Source organism: Buteo buteo, chromosome 18 (genome assembly GCF_964188355.1).
Source record: "Buteo buteo chromosome 18, bButBut1.hap1.1, whole genome shotgun sequence".
NCBI classification, from domain to species: domain Eukaryota; kingdom Metazoa; phylum Chordata; class Aves; order Accipitriformes; family Accipitridae; genus Buteo; species Buteo buteo.
Window position 1 is genome coordinate 5,137,445 of NC_134188.1, and position 18,094 is coordinate 5,155,538.

Consider the following 18,094-nt stretch of genomic DNA (forward strand, 5'->3'; position numbering starts at 1 on the left):
AAGCATTACATTATGCATTTTAAACCATAGCTAAGGAAAACTTTTCAGGTGTACACACTAAAAAGTGTATTTCATGAGTATGTACGCTGAAGACATGAAAATCTTGAAGGGTTCAGAAGGAGCTAAGGAAAACTGACATATCTAAGCCAAATCTTTTCTCACCAATTCTGCAGCCTAGCAAGGTTGGATGAGGTATAAATTACCACAACAGCTAAAACCTAGCACAGATGTATTTATACTAAGTTCTTTACAAAGAAACTAATACCACCTGCTGAATTGAAATAAGCTGGTGAAAAAGCAGGCGTTTTTCCACCATCATTAGAGCAGATCTAACTATGTAGTGAAGACTTGCCAGAATACCACCACCGCAAGATATACTTTCAAAAACTCCATTGCTAAAGGGGCACCCAGTGAGAAAACTACAGGGTTTTTTATGTTTAAGGGTCTCTTTTCTAATAGGCCAGAAGTTTTTATATTACTTATAAAAATAGTGGAAAAGTAATGCACAGTTAAGAACCAAAAATACAGGTAAAAGAGGACTAAAGACTGATGCAACTTTTACTATGGTCTGTACTAAGCACATGATTTCTGAAAACTGGTATTATTTTCTAGCTGCTTTAAATATTTGCACAGTGTCTTCAACAAATGTGTGCACAAGCTTAAAAAAAATCTTTCAATTATTTTACTGCAAATCACTCTTAAAGACTACATACACTTTGGCATAGAAAGAATCAAATAAAGCTTGTAAATGTAAGCAAAAGCATCTTGCACATTAAAGTTACACTTGTAGTTAACTGCTTCAGCTTGTAAGCTGCACCTGACAAAGCATAGGTGGCTAACTGTAAAGTTATGCTTTAAAAATAGGGAGGGAGGGTAGCGTTTAAAGTTTTAGATGTCTGTAGGTCATAAACATATATCTGACCTGCTTAGATACAAAACCAAAACAAGCACACGTCTTTTTAATACAATTCTAAGGTAAGTGCTGCGCTACACAGTCATCTTATTCTGCTCTTTTCCTTCAAATACACAATAGAATGAGGCAACAAAAATATGACAACTCCTCATCAATGTCAAAATGTTACATATTTCTAAAAGGAAGCGCTTTAATAATTTGATTTCTTACATAACACAATGATCACTAATCCATACACAAAACCGAACGTGAATAATACATTCTCTCATGTCACACTTAAAAACAAAAAATACTATGCAGTAATTACTAAGACAGCAAGAGCACAAAACCAAGGAACAATTCCAATAACTAACTATTCTAAAGAAAAATGTAAAATGATATCATACCCTTAAAACACATTTTAGACCAAGGTAAACATCATACTACCTGCAAACATTTATTAGTTTTCTCTAGAAGCATAGTCTGTCTTTCTATATTCCTGCAACAACTTGTTTTTGCATCACTTAGAAACTGTGATGTTTAATTATTGCAGTAGGGGTGTATAATCCCAGAAGGAAAATTTCAAGTTTGAAATATAAATTTAGTCCAGGTACATTATAAAGTCTGCGCAGCCATAATTCTGCAGTTTACAACACAGTGACATGACGTGGTGTTTGGTAATGACCCCTCAACTTCTCAGAACACGATTCATGCTTCTGAGATGGTATTCAGGAGGCTATGAAACACAAACCAACTGTCTGGGCACATTTTCATTAACGGTAAATACAGCAAGACCAAACACGGTACACATGGCTTTTCAATGAACACCACTGAGCAAGATAAATATCGGGTATCAGAGGTGTCAAGATAGAGCTGGAGACGGGAAGCTGGCGAGAAATACAGCTTCCCAACAAGTAACAAAACTAGACGGAGGACAGGACACTCAAAAATAAACTAGCAATAGTTTAGGTTTTAAGAATTTGGTTTCCACAGGACCTGAAGTTAGCCTTATTGTTTTCTTTTAACATAAGAGGGGAAATTCTCCTTGTACTCGTTAAAAAGCTTGCATTTATGCAGACTAGGCTTACAGGCAGTCTTTTGTTTCAAAATAATTTTCTCTGCACATTTATGACTGCTGATCAAAGTATACAAATTAAACAAGTCTGCTGTCCAGTCTTACTTGCTGTAGATCTCCATAGAGAGCACTAAACAGCAGCACCCTGTTCTGGGTGACTTTCAGTCCAAATAATCTCTCTTACACTTTCCATTCTAATCTAGTTAAGTGTTTTGGTCCTGGCTTTTACTCACCTACAACAAATGGAAGGAGTCTAAAAAAAAAAAATATTTCTTCAAAATACATATGAAACAGCATTCAAATTGTATTGAAAGTTGTTCTCTACAGCAGTTGGTTCACTCCTTGCAGACTGTGGACTAACAGTGGTTCTCACCTTAATCGCCCTCCTCTAGGTGTGACTGAACAATTAAAAAAATGAAATGGAAATAAACCAATGTTAGGAACTTTTCAGAAGAGTTCAGTTTTCATGAGGATTGAAGGTATGAAAAAACAAAGTAAAATGTAAAAGCAATGCTTTTCACTATCCTGTAAGGCTGACCAGTGACAAGTAGGGGAACCCTTTAGCCTGGATTGGTGGCAACAGTCTCAGAGCAAATTCAAACAAAAGTTTCATCATATATTTTCTTTTTAGTGCATTAAGCTGTCCTTCCCTTGGCAACAGATTCTGATCGGTTATGTCGCACATGTTTTTATCAGCTGTTTACCAGAACCACCAAAATGAATGCAAGGAGTTTTCCAGCCAGATCATTTCAGGGTTTAGAGGGGAGCATTTTTCTAGATAATGGCTAAAGCCAATTTAGGAAAAACACCCAAGAAGTTCAAGTGCAAAATGCGACCCTACTTTTAACAAGCATAACATGTATTTGAAAAATGAAGTAAGTGTGACATCATTATTCTCAAGAAAGAGGGTTAGTCTATTACTAACTCTAGCTTTTGTTCCATGCTTCACAAATCCTATTTGTGCATTGTAGATTAATACTTACCTGGAAATCTCTTATAGGAAATTCACTTTAAGGTTGCTTGTCTTACTGCATGTGGAGTTACAACAAGCGGACAGTAAATCCAGAAGGTTTTATAGTTGACAGAACCTCCACCAAGGCTCCATCTACAGAAATACTTAGCTCCTTTGATTTCATTTTAAGTATCCTATAAAAATGTCTTTAAATAGTAATCTTAGCTTTCCTGAAATCTAAAATTGAAATGCAGTTTAATAATTTCTAAACAGAGAAAATAACCTCAAGAATGTTCATAAAAAATCAAAGACTATGTTTACTTTTTAAACAAGTAGAATGTCTTTAAACATCAAAATAATCATAAGCAACTTAAATAGCCCAGTCACACCAGCTAGGTTCAAAAAAGCTAATTAAAAAGCAAGGATATTCACAATTATAATCATCAAGTCTTATCTTTAATATTTTATTGATATAAAATATTTATGCCTATATGGCTTGCCCATTGTTAAAGGGCTGCCAGGATAATAAGATCAGCAATACCCAGAGACAATAAAAATTAATAAACTTAACTTCCTTGCTTAACACACCTACATATTACATGCTTTTATAGAAACTATTCACGGTTTTACACAACACAAACATGCAGTTTTTACATAGTTACAAATAACTTAATAGTTCTAAATATTTAAAATATCAGAATTATAATTTGTAAATGAAAGCAATCACTCTTTGTTCACTTACCAAGACTGTATTATATCTGTCCTCCAAGTCAGTGATAAACGAAGGAAATGCTGGTTTTGCCAGCTAGGTCAGAACAAACAAAACCTTAGCCCTGGGCTTTTAGCAAGAAAACAGAAAGGTTTTTTTCTCAAATAATAGATGTTGTAAACATCTACATTTGAGCTAGTCACCAAGGCTCCCTTCAGAGTCAATGAACAGAAGCACACACTTCTAGAAGGCCATCCATCTTGTGTTACAGCAGGCACCAAGCACTGGCCTGATAAATCACATTGCTCAAGCTCTAAATAAATTCCAGTTACTGGGGTGGGAAGAAATCACACAAGATTTTAAATACCCGGTACTAAAGCATTTAGTGCTTTTGAGGAAATCGCTTTATTGAATTTGAATATTGTACTCAAAAAATACTAAAAATATTAAGAAACTACATCCACGACTATTTGCAATGCATTGCCTGGTAGTAAAAGTCAGTCAGTCACAAAAGTGTGATTGATTTCTCATAACTTTAGCCATCAATTTTTATCCACTTAAAGGAGTCACTGACATCTAGTCTTTCCCAAGATACTATTCTCAGTGTGAGCTGAACGTTCTTTTAAGCTGCTCATCTCTCTCTGCTGACTATAGAGGGAGCCTGGATGCCTAGATTTTAGACAGCTCAAGTGGTATTAGATTAAAACTTCCCCATTCTTAACAACCTTTTATACAAACATACATTACAAAATAGCAGTCATAAACAATAAATTATTAATATGCAAACTAAAATACAAACCTTGTTTAATTAATGCCAGTTTAGTTTGAGATATTAATTGGAAAAAATCCAAGTCAATCAGTTTCACAGCTAGATTTTTCTCTTGATACTATTTTAGCAGCAAGTGGCTTAATTTGCTGATTTTTTTTCTTGGGGATAAAAGGGACCAAGTCAGAAAAGATTCTACATTAGTAATTGAGCTTTTGAGTTATTTGAGCTTTACACTCAAACACTAATTGGTTTGTTTTCATTTTGTACTTTTAATTAACTTTGAAGTAATTTTTAGAAGCAGTGGTCACTCTCACAATACTTCTGTATGATAGTTCATTTTCTTTGGTGCATGTGTTTTATATACATAAACACACACTCACACACATGCACATGCATAGGGGGGTGTGTGTATGTATATATTTAGTTCTTGCAGACTGTGTTAAAAAGGACTGTATGCTTATTTTCACTCTTACTATCCTCAGTAAGTGCATAAAACAACACATTTATAGTTCCAACTTCTAGTGTGCTATACTGGCATTAAGGAAAAAGGCAATTCAGAGATTCCATGCAGTTTGGATACATCATAATATTAGGAAATTAACATTCTACAACAGCATTTCATTTCAAGGAACATTAATCTGATGGGCCAGCGATGGTAATTATCTTTAAGCTCCATCTTCACCTGCAGGAATGATACAGAGCTCCCAATTGCCAACACACAAATGAAGCTCTATGAAAAGTCACAAGCATGCTGATGTAGCTTCCTTTCAGGACAATGCATTATCAACTACAGGAAAGTTCAGAATCATGTGGCTAATAAGAAAAGTAGTAAATCATGAAAGTCAGTGAAAGTAAAATTTGATAACTGGTTGGGAGAAGACAATGTCTTTTTTTGATGAGCCACAGTTCACAAAAATGAGAAAGAACTGTGGTGTAACCAAACTTTTGTCTCTTATTCCAGCCACTGCATTTGTAAGTGCATAATTGGAAAACACCACGACCTGTGTTGGCGCAGGTCAAAGGTGTCTAAAGATGCTGTCTAGCCCTCAGCAAAAGAGAGATTTCTCAATACAAGTTAAGAGGGGAAAAAAAATCCCAAACCCCAGTTTCCCAATAATATCATAGTGTCTTTCAAACTAAATGCATTTCAAACTGTAAGAATTACTTTCACATTATGTACAAATAAACAAGGTAATGATTCTTAACGTATTCAGAACTTGTTGCCATAAAGGCTTGCAGGTGGCTTGTGCCTCAGTACAACAAAAACAATTTGTTTTCAAATTCAATGGGCTATGTCCTAATTTTCATACCCAAAGCATTCTTATAAAGTTCAGTTTACAAGTGCTTGGAATATTTCTTAATAGCAGCAGCAGTCTGATCTGGTGTAGCAAAAATGAAGTAGCAACATCTTATTTATATTGGCAGCAACATATTAAAATAAATCTAGTAACATTAGAAGAATCATCCTTATTTCACCTAGCATTTCAAGTTATTCCAGATCTTCCTTCCCTGTCAACTCATATACAAATATGCTACTTAAGGTTTAGTTGTTGCCTACCTTCCTCCTTTGAGACACGCTGAGGGCAGCAAAGTCATTAAACAAGGATGAATTTGGTGAAGTTAGTGGATCTGTAAAAACAATGTAAACCAACATGTTATATATCTCTAATATTAAGTTAAAAAATGTAAAATTTCTTTTTATTTCCATATGGCAAAAATCCTTTTCATAAAACTAAGTTTAGCAACCACACTGCTAAAAAACACAGCATTTATTAAATTCTGTGCAACTGCTCAACTGAAATGGTGCTCATTAGCAGAATTTAGTAAGTTTAATTCCTGTTGATACTATTTAACATCCATCTAACACTCCAAAGCCTTCATTTCCAGTTACCTGGAATTAGTAATCTTCTGTGTAACGTAAGTCTTACAACTAATGATGCAGATCTTACTTGTCCCGTCACTGTTCTGCACAAATTTAAATCAGAACTAAGGGTAGCAGAAGTCTACATTCTGTTAGTAGCTTGCTGTTGCTTTTTCTTTGTCCCTATGCATCCTTTCCAGAGTTGAAGCATCAAAAACTGAATAACAATCAGAGACGCAACTTAAAACTCCAAACTGCATGGTCAGAGCTGTCAAATTAGCAGAGGACTGCCAGCTGTAAACATCAGTGTTTTGATGAAACGCTTTCTTCAACATTAATCAATACTCCTTAAAAGGGTAATTCTGAAAGTGAAGCACAGCTTGGCAGAGCAGGAGGCAGGGGGAAGAAAAGGACCTGAGACACAACAGAATTTAAACTGGTTTCTCTCCTTCGCATGCATCACCATCACTATTTGGCCTGTCACAGTCAAACTCCAACTGCATTTAAAACTGGAGATCTCCACTGCCTTGAATAGCTAATTGTTCAGTGGGACAAAAGAAGCAGAATTAATCACAAAACCTACTGGAAATGAACCAGGAGGAAGAAAAAAAGAAAAAAAAAAACCTACAAATTTCAAGTTTCAAGCAAGTTAATTTTATAATAGTTACTACCATGCTTAAAAAATTAAAACCCTAGTAAGTAGACTAGCTGCAGGGTCAGACATGCAAATGGAGTTCTAGAACGTCATTCACACAGCAATTTTCAGAGCAGAAACATATTTTAAATGCATGCCCTTGCCAAAAGGGAGTAGTACCCTCTTTAGTGTGTATGTAGGCCTGCACTATAGAGACATTTTGTTCAGTTGAAAACCATGTTCCCTATCACAGGGAAAAAATTCTAAGAGGTAAAGTACTGCTTACAAGACAAAACTTAATACCTATTAAAAATCATCAGTTATGTGATACATTTCACAAAACCCGTATACCCTATTCCACACAATAATTTACTTCAAAAGCACAATAAAAAGGGATACTGTTGCAGAGCAACATAACTGCTTAAGCTATCAGTGCTTTATGGTGGATAACCAAACTAGCATTTCACTTGAAGTAACAATGATAATGTCAACAATAATGACTTTTTTTTAGTTTTTCCCCACTGGAGCAAAGAGAAGGCTGGAAATTTATGAGTTCAGTAGCACTTCAGATTTGTATTAAAAGTAATCACACAATATACTACTGCTAAAGAATAAAGTTCTACTGCATCTCACATCAAATCAGAGGAGAAAAAACAACTCCCTTAAACCTCAGTTTTGCGAAACTGAATCTCAAATTTGCAAGCATACTTTTATATGTATTACTTTAAAAGTACTTACCATGGCCTGCATACTGCTTGGCACTGTCATTGAGAAGGCTAGGGGAGCTGCTGCTATTTGTCATCCTCTGCAAAAATAAAAGACAAAAGCGTACATGTAAAATAAAGCTATAAAAGACTAAGTGACGGCATTGGGGATGACATTTAGAAAGTTTTAAGAACAGACTGCAAAACCTATGCTCATTTCCCATTTAGTAGATACTCTAAGCAGACAGTGATTTGCAGCTGACAAAAACATTTAGTAAAATAAAGCATTTCGCAGGAGAGCAATGCAAACCAAAAATGACTGCATATTAAAACAAAACACTATCTTCATTAATTTCTTCTAACTTGGGAGGGTCTACCAAACCCATGGTTCTATTCCTGTACGTTGTCAAAATGTTAGATAAGTAATTGGCTTATCTCCTTTAAACATTCTTTCACACTGTTACTCCTGAAACAACTCCTCCCTTCATTATACACTGTCATCACAACATGAAACTTTTCCAAGGAAAAATACTCAAATTAGTATAGCATTTGATAGATTATTTTTAAAAACAAAAGAACCTTTTGAGACCTCTCAGCAAAATCACGCGATTCTTGGAAGCCAGCAGGACATCTGAAAGCCTCTCAGCATTCCTCCTAGGCTCCACCTGCTTCTCCTACATTCCTCTAGAGATATGAGCTAGCAATAAACTGGACTAAGTGAGGCAGTACTGCTCTAAGAGCTATCACTGCTTTGATAGAGAAGTTTAAAAGTGTCTCTTCTTATTCCTGCCTATTATTTTCTTTGACCACTTTCCCAACAGGAAGAAAGAGTGTGAGAAGAAAAGCAAGGCAAGGTCAGGAAGCGTTCTCCATCACCGAGAGAGACAACCAGTAATTTGTTAAAATATTCCCTGCCATGCTTTTGGCCCACATCAACCAGGAGTCTCCCCGCCAATTTCCAGGCACTATTCAGCAGTGAAAAGGTTTGAGATCCCTTCAAATAGACAGTTTGCATGCAGCCTCTGCTTTACTGGGTGAGTTTACACCAGCACAAACAGGCCATTTTGTGCCAGCTGGCCCTAAGCATCAAGGAAAGTTTCCAGGCATGTTTAATTTAGTAGTCTACACACAGACTAAGACTCAAAACTGGTCACTGGAGTTGCTCTTTATGCTTACGTTTTTCCACAGCCAATCTCAGTGTTGGTGGCAGAGGGCAAGAAGCTTACTACATTATACTTCAACGCCATTTCATCTAATTCTTGACTAGAAAGACCAATATGCTGGAGTAAATTTGGTAAGAACAGAGGAGAACCAACAGAAGCTGGAGTGTTATCCAGTATGGTAGAACTGTAAACCTACTGCAATTCAAGTTTCTCAACATTTTCAGTTTTCATACTACCAATGACATCACCAGAAGCTGCAGCTTTTAATACTTGCATCTAAAAGAACAAATAGATTGTGTAAAGTAGTTTTTATGGGGAAAGTAAGTTGTAAAAAAAATAGCCTGCACTATTAGAAAAGTAACTTGAAGGAAGTTTTGGTAAAATTTAGGTACTTCAGCAGGTGTCTTCAAATGTTACCCTCTCAACATGCTCAATCCCTCAATGCTTTATTCCCCTATCTATTATTGCCATTATCTGTGCTACATTGCTACAGCAAGCTTTCTACAATCATTCAGGCTTCTCTGATACAACTCTTCATTCAGTACAAGTACATAGTACTGTATGAAGCAGAACTATAGCACATGCAGATGTCCTAGGGCAATATGTGTAACATATGTACACATGTAAATACTGTGTAAACCTTCAGCTTTTTCAAGACTTAAATGAAGAAAGCTGTTTGCTATATGCTCTTCCTTTATTTTGATGCCAGATGTCTCATGTTCCTAAATATACTGCACTGACACTGACACAATGTAACTCTCACTAAAAGGTTAGCGATCAACAATTAAATATTTACACAAAAGGGATGCCTCTAGGGAAACAAAGTTTACTTATTTCTACAAAACAAGGTAACACTTTGGGAGACCCACACTAAGTTAACAATCTTGCCCAAGTTCAGGGATGTTCATCCTACTGTCCGCCATCATCAAAGTAGGAATAAAAATACATCAAAATAAATAATTTCTGGATTATAGTAGCTCAACTACTCGTATGTCATATTTCCTTCCTGACTAAGCAATGGAACGAAGTTAAATAGTTTTTCACATATATTTGAAAAGCATCCCTATTATGCATCTTTTCTTGGCATTTCATGCATCCACACTGATCCTTAAAAGGGAGAGTGGTTTAGGGAGAAATTTCCTAAAGGGAACCTTTCAGATTTGCACAAAATTTGTCCAGGTGTAGATAAAAATAGCGTTAATGTCCATTTATAACACTCAGATTTTCATAATGATTTTAATGCACAAGGTAATGGTCTGTCAGAACGGGGATAAGTATGATATTGAGATCTGGGTTGGTATCAAAGATGGTTAAGCGTATGGCTTAAACGTGGAACCAAGCACTTTCATGCCATCAATATTCTACCTCTTCAAGTACAGGAGTTAAACATTCAATCAACAGACTTGCAATGTTAATAGGTGACTGCGACAATGAAAATCAGCGCTGATATGATCACTATAAACATATAGTGCACACAAGACATTGCAATAAAACACGTTGTTCAGAATTCTGAAAGCACAATACAAACAAAGCCTATGAACATGAACCATGCTTTTACAAAGTCAAGTCTTGTTCAAGGTGCAAATGTATTTTACATGAACCAGGATACTGAAAAATCAAAGCTTCTCTCACCGCTTATGGGCAGCTCTTGCTTTAACAACTGCTTGTAAGCTGCACCTTGAATGAGGTTAAAAACCTCCCACTTCACCACTCTCTTTCATGAATTTTTCATTTTGCTCACTTTTATTACACATGCACAAGCTTCTTACCTTAACATTATTCATAGAAGACCTGCATGTAATCAGGAAAGGATTTTTAAACTGTTTTAATATTAAAAATTCTACCACACCCAAATGCATTTAGTCTTAATGAAGGTTATTCCTTTATCTGATTTTTATCAAGTCAGGCTGAATATGTCTTAAAAGAAAGAAAACCCAAGTACTATTTGTTATTTGTGTTTTCCCTGGGCAACCTGTGTCAGTGCTCAGTCACCCTCACAGTGAAAGTGTGTTTCATGTCGTTCAGGGCGAACCTCCTGTGTTTCAGTTTGTGCACGTTGCCTCTGGTCCTGTCATTGGGCACCACTGAAGAGAGTCTGACTCCATCCTCTTTGCACCTTCCCTTCAGGTATTTATGTATGTTGATGAGATCTACCCTGAGCCTTCCTTTCTCCAGGCTGAACAGTCCCAGCTCTCTCAGCCCTTCCTCACCAGAGAGATGCTGCAACCCCCTCATCATCTTCGTGGTCCTTCAATGGACTCTCTCTCCCCAGTATGTCCCCGTCTCTCGTGTACTGAGAAGCCCAGCACTCCAGGTGTGACTTCAGCAGTGCTGAGCAGAGGGAATCATCTCCTTTGACCTCTTAGCAATGCTCTACCTAACGCAGCCCAGGATTGCATCCTGGTTTTGGCTGGGATAGAGTTAATTTTCTTTCTAGTAACTGATACAGTGTTATGTTTTGGATTTAGCATAAGAATAATGTTGGTAACACATTGATGTTTTCAGTTGTTGCTAAGTGGTGTTTATACTAAGTCAAGGATTTTTCAGCTCCTCATGCCCAGCCAGCGAGAAGCCAGCTGACCCAAACTGGCCAAAGGGGTATTCCAGACCATGTGATGTCATGTCCAGTATATAAACTGGGGAGGAGTTGGCCAGGGGGGACGATCACTGCTCAGGAACTAACTGAGCATCATTTGGCAAGTGGGGAGCAACTGCATTGTGCATCACTTGTTCTGTATATTCCAATCCTTTCATTATTACTGTTATTGACATTTTATTAGTATTATTATTATTATTATTTTCTTCCTTTCTGTCCTATTAAACTGTCCTTATCTCAACCCACAAGTTTTACTTTTTTTCTGATTCTCTTCCCATCCCACTGGGGGGGTGAGGGGGAAGTGAGAGAGCAGCTGCATGGTGCTTAGTTCCCGGCTGGTGTTAAACCACGACAGACACCATGCACCTTCTTTTCAATACTTCCTTGGTGCATGCAGTATGCTAGGAAGAGAATTGTTACAAGAAATATTCCCACCTTCTAAAGGTATACACCACCTTGCCTCCACCCTTCAGTGTTCAGTAGCAAACCCCAGAATTATAGCCGCACTTAAGACAAGTTCGCTTTGCTTTCATCTCCCTCCACTAAAGTATATAGTTACAAACTTCTCATCAAGATAGAGGATGAATAAAGCTTTGCTGCACACAATTAGATCTAATTTTACATAGCTTATGTTACAAGACTCATCTCAAGTGAGGGTTTTTGCATTTTTCTCCACCATTTCTTCCCCCCAAAATACCTATGAGATTGCATTTGTTCCCTCTGTCTCCATATTCCCCGCCCTAGCCCTGAGAAAATAAGCATTTTCCTCAGGGTCATTCCTGTGCTAAGTGTGTTATCTCAAAGTATTTTGTAGTGTGTCACAAGCTATTCTCTCCATCTTCATACTGTTCTACTGGAACCATATTTCAGAATATTTCTTTGTAATTTTTAGAATAATGTTAATTGGACTATAAAAGAAGTCATCCTGCAAAAAAATGAGATTGTCACAACCAAACAAGTCATTGTTTAGTTGTCAGATTCTGTGACCTACAAAGGGTGATACCTTTTGCTTTCCTTTCTAAACAATCCAAAACTTGTCTTTGGCAGTTAGCATATTTGGCACCATCTACAGCATGTCCCACTCAACTGTTTGAACTAAAGCAACTGGATTTCTTCAGAAAGCATTATGTAAACAACTGCATAATTTTATATTTAAAATAGCACGTCTGTAGTTCCACTCAGTTCTCAATGGTTAAAAATTGAAGACATTTACAAGCTTCTGTGCTGTAAGGAGAGTTTTATTACTCGACTCTTGGCAGATGCAGCAATGGGAACAAAGGTCTTTGTGTTTATTCAGCTGCAAGGCTTTGAAGTGAGCATGGTCTCTACTTCTCAGGCTTTTCAAGAATGCTTAGTATACCAACATTAGCATGGTGAAAGTAAGCAAGACCAATTCTTCTCCATTGCTTGGCCTTGCCAACTTTATCGCTGAAGACTATTACCCCGTTTTTTTATTTTGATTAGGGTGATTAATTGAAAAGTTGCGATTCTTACTTTCTACATAACCTGCAGTCCAATGGAAGCCACGTACTTATGAATCTCATCCCATCAAAATAAGGAAAACCTGATTTCTGTGAAGCAACGTGAAGACACCTTCTACTGTTTTATGCTCTTACGATCAAATTACTCAATTCTAATAGGACATTAAGTTTTAACATCAAGAGACTCCTCTGCCTCATCCTGCTACAATATCCTTTTAACACCCCAACATAATACTACTAAAGCTCCTTCCCACACCACCTGTATCTTTGATCAAGCCACGAGCTAGTCAAGGGGCAGCGCTGATGCCAGAGGAACACAGACGCCAGCCAGCCAAGTGGCACACGCAGAGCGACTGAGCAAACAGCCAAGCATCAGAGGCATCCCGGCCAGCCAGCTCCTGACTCCTCTCTGCTGGGAAAGCCAAAAGCAATGAGCTGCTTCTTGAACCACACCTCTGACTGTCTCTTGGCAGCTGCTGCTATGCCAAAAAGAAAAAGAACAGCTTCGAGGACAGCGTGCAGCCTGTGGGCCATGTGTTGTGCAGGCCTGGTCTGTTATTAGTTAGAGAAGGGGAAAACAGAAAATACACACTTTGATAAGCTGGAAGCCAATATGGCTAACGTAGTATAGGAAAGCACATGCAGATTCAGGGAAGAAAAAACACATGAAACAAAACTGTATTACAGGGAAACGCAAACCAATGAGGACAGGAGACTATTAATCAATAGGAAACTAGTTAGTAACAACAGAAGAGGCCAATGGGGGGGCAGTGAAAGGTTGGCTAGCAGCAAAGACCTTTGAGGCTGGAGGAGTGGAAGGATGAGGGAAAGAGGTATTTCTCAGAAAGGAAGAAAAAAGAAGAATTAGAGCCATGGTCACTTCAAAAATCCTGCCTCTTCCGAACTGTACCAAAGATTTTTATGCTTTTTTCCCACTGCAAACTGATAATTGCCATTAATTGCGTCTTGACCCCTAATCTAACCCCAATGAGATGTTCTAGATATCGTAAAATATTCAACACATACAAACTGAAATCTCAGAGTCAGAAACACCCATTCTGCAGAACTGTCGACCACTAGTCACCTAGAATATTTATGATCAAAGCAGCACATACTCTCTCCAATTCATCATGATACAATCCACTTTTACTTTCCTTTCTTTTGCTGCTTAACACTGTGACACAGATTACACACTGCACACAAAAGCATGATGATAGCAAAATTTGGATATAGCTTTGCTTGAGGCAATTTGGCTCCATTACATATGTGTTATGATAACCCCAATATACACAATCACATACTCTTTTCAACAAACCTCAATTTTATTTGCTGCACATGACAAATACATTCTGGAGATTAATTAGGAATAGTCAAGAAGACTCGTCTACTAAATCCCTGGTGATTATGTTGGAAGGTAACTAGTGAATAGAGCATGGACTGCAGAAAGATTATCTCACAGTAAAAGAAAATGAGTGTTACCGAGAAGAGACTGACTCTATTACTATCTTTGCTAGATTGAGACCCATTAAGCAACTTGAACCGAGCTTTCTACAGGTGGTCATTAACTCCATTCCTCACCTTCCAGCTGTATGTGTTAGTTTCAAAAACTCTGGGGTGTCTAGTTTGCCAGCACTGTTGGGGGCAGGGGGTTTGTTTAATTGACATCCTTTTTCTTCCCATGCCTCTATAAAATGCAGACTACTTTATTCTTTCATAAGGGAAGCGTTCCACAAAGTTGGATGCAATACTCATAACCTGCACAGGAAAGCACACTGCCAACTAACAGTCTTCACAAGAACGATGTGAACAGCATGCAGAAGTAAGGCATGGAACTGTAAGACGAACACTTAGACTATCAAATGGATGCTCATTGCACAGGCACCATGCATCTTGTGTCCTGAATAAGTCCCACTTATAATTTTCCCACTGAAAAAATTATACAATGTTATGAGGAATACAACTCAATATATAACCTCAATGCTGCATTGACAACTTATCATCTAACTGTATCTCACTAGTGTTTTTCTAGCCGTGTGTTTATTTGCATGTTTGTGCAATTTCCCAGTTTTAAAAAACAAACTGAAAAATTTTCCCCATATTGCATCACTGATGCATCTATTTGTGAACAGCACATATCCACCAGAGATGACTAAGTCACTCATAGATGGAACTGATGTTTTCAACTGCAAAAGCAAAACTGAGAGCTAATGAGATATTTTACAGAAAACCTCTGACGTTTCATCGATGGCAGAACATTAAATTTTCAGTACCTTTAGTTTGATTCAAGGACCTGGAGAGAAATAGGCATATGGATTTGCTTTCTCCACCCTACTTTGCCCCAACATGGCATTATGCCAACTTGTTTTCTTTGGCCCAATTTCTGTGTATTTCACTTGTGCAAATCCAGTCCCCATTCTGTGAGTGTCCCACTAACGTCTCCTCTCAGCTTCAGCCCCTTTGCTCAGTCTTTCCTAGTGCCTTACTCACTTATCTTCAGCTCAGTTTCTCTAAGCCCACAGCGTAAGTCTCTTTTCCCTTATATACCCCTCTGTTCCAATTCACACCAATGCAGCTCTCTTTTTCATTAAATACAGATCCACTTCCATGCTGCTTCAGTCTGAAGTGGAAGGAAAGAAGGAAATGAAGCAGATCAGCATTCCTGCTCAGAGTTCAGGCAAGGCCTAGATTAGGCCAGAGCTGCAACTGTGAGAACGTACTCAAGCTGGAACATGCCAATGCAGACTACATCTTTGGGAAATTCTAACATCAAGGAAGTCTCCAGTGGGTCTATATAAACCAGTTTTGCAAAGGCTTAATCAAGTGACAAAAATCTGGGCAAATTTTCAGAGAGAGTGCAAAAGGTATATCCTTGACACAACTACCAATCTATCAGATTTAAAGTCTCTGTTCCAAACCATAAAGCGTTAGTATTATTTAAAGCAAAAATCACTAAGTTTTTTCCCTCGCCTCGTTCTCCAAAGGGCTGAATGACATGGAAAACTGCATTCCAAGTGGCTAATCTTTGTCTGTATGGACTTAATTTAGAAGCTGACACACAATCAAAACAGACAGCGTTACCATCTTTACCTATGCAAACAAGACCTTAAATTACATGATTCAAAGGAAAAAAAAAATCAATATAAGAATGCTTTTTAAACTGTAGTTTAATGCCTGTAAGCATTTTCTCAACACTAATGAAATCCTTCTTCAGTAGTAATTTTCCTTAGCCTCCAATGGGTAAGAGACACATCAATTTCTTCTCTTTTCTCAAAGAGAAACACAATGCCTTGACTGTAATCTCACAGGCATTAGTAAAGTACTTAAAAATCCTATGAGCGTTCATGTTAGATGCATGTCTTATTGCCTTTCTAGAGGAAACAGTTATAATGAAAGACACCGGTGTTGCTGTAGAATACAGCTTAAGGATACAAAACATAATGACTTTGCGCTAAAAGGATAAAATTATTGATCTCAGTAATACCAAAATTTGCAACTTCCAGCTTCAGTAGTACACTTCGGGATCAGAGGTTAAAGTTTTTCTTTTTAAATCATGCATCACTGTCAGTAATAAACATTTTCATACTTTAGCAATTCTGTTGAAGGAGAAAATCCAGGCTTCTTGAAAACATGCAGAAAAAAAAAAAAAGAAAAAAGGCAACAGACCTAATTATTTCCCACCTTTTGCTAAGTTATTTTTCAATCCATAATACAGCCACAATTGAGATCAAAGTAAGCTCATAAGAAGAGTTTCCTTGATATAAAAGAAGAGAGTCATTGTCAGGACTCAGTGCGAACTGTTTAACTTGTGCTCTCTTTCACTGACCAGAAACTGGTTTGTTAAACCTTTGAGTACAGGGAGGGACCATCTTCTTCTCAGCTTTTAAAAAGCATTAACAATTTGAGGGAGATATTGTAGTACTTCATGTTTTAATTCAGTAGATACTCATTCAGGTTTTAAATAGGACAGCCTTTTGCTGTAAATTTTGCATAACACTAGCTACACAATAAATTCCACCTCATGGGAGCTCCTATGCCAACATCTACAGAACACTACAAATACAAGAACACATTTAAGAATATTTAAATGAGAATTCAACATCACTGAACGCCACCAGAGACTGAGTTTACAAATTCTGATTTTTTTGCTTAGTAATTTACAGGTTTGACAGTTCACATTTTGCTTCAGTGACTTTTGATCTTTGAAATGTTTCAAAATCTAATTTTTATATGTTTAGTAAATGGCTATCAAAATTAGCTATGAGCCTAAAGAGAAATCTAGGAACACAGAGTTAATGTATGTGGCAAAGCCCAATGCAACAGCTCAGGTAAGTACCAATAAAACCAGACTATTTTTAAAGCAATGATATTGTTCCATTTCTATTTGCAAGAATAAAGTGACTATATACTCTGTATATCCTACCAGATGACACATATCAGAAGGCTCCATTTTTCCTGCCTCTTCAACAGTTTTCCCTTCTTGGTGTTAAGGCCAGCCAGAACTAATAAAACACTATACAATTCACTGCTATTACCTGCATCATGGGATACTTTGTTTCAGCGGGACTTCCAAAGCCATTAACGCCAATGAAGCTGGTGCTAAAGTAGGAATCTGTGAGACTAGCATCAGCTAACCCACCGCCATCTATTCCGGGAACTAAAAGAAGAAAAGAAAAATGTTTCAGAAAAAATTTAGTTTACCATGGGTTTATTTGCTAATATCTCTCACATATATTTTTTGGCACGGGGTGTAGAATAGGACAAGGTTGGTAATACCGTATTTCAAACCTATCTTCTCAGCAAAACAACTAAAAACGTATTAGTGCACAGAATGAAAAAGAAACTTTATGAAAGAGATTGCTAAATGGTAGCATATGCAGTGTGAAGTTACAGCACAAATGCAGAAAGAGGCAGAAAACTGAAAAGCTTTGACAGAACCAATGAGGAGTTTGAACTTTAGAAACAAGAATAACAAGGAAAGTGATCATATCAGAAAGAAAACAAAGCAACTAAAAAAACCTAGAAGGCAAGCTTATTTTAAGAAAACCTATATTCTTGCATACCCATCTTGGAAATATATCTGTTGCATAGAGTTTTTAACTGGATGTACTGGTTCTTTTAAAGGGTAACACACAGAAAATGTACATTTAAAAATACCTCAAGTTCTTTCACGCAGAGCACAAACATTTTAAAAGCTTCATTCAGAGCATAAGATTATTTTCATTACCTCATACTTCATAAAGTGGCAACAATTTTGTGAA

At 37.2% G+C, this 18,094-nt stretch overlaps 1 protein-coding gene across 9 annotated transcripts in view; it reads right to left on the reverse strand.

Annotated features, from left to right (window-relative positions):
• PAN3 (poly(A) specific ribonuclease subunit PAN3) overlaps positions 1-18,094 on the reverse strand; it is an 82,640-nt gene that overhangs the window by 51,750 nt on the left and 12,796 nt on the right. For 6 of the 9 annotated variants that reach the window (XM_075050673.1, XM_075050669.1, XM_075050671.1 and 3 more), the window contains 4 exons: positions 17,369-17,490; positions 7,631-7,697; positions 5,956-6,026; positions 3,662-3,724 (listed from right to left, as the gene is read on the reverse strand). In XM_075050673.1, coding sequence (XP_074906774.1) covers positions 3,662-3,724; positions 5,956-6,026; positions 7,631-7,697; positions 17,369-17,490 — 323 coding nt within the window. The remainder of the gene's footprint in view (positions 1-3,661; positions 3,725-5,955; positions 6,027-7,630; positions 7,698-17,368; positions 17,491-18,094) is intronic. The other 3 variants (XM_075050670.1, XM_075050677.1, XM_075050674.1) reach the window with 1 other exon arrangement.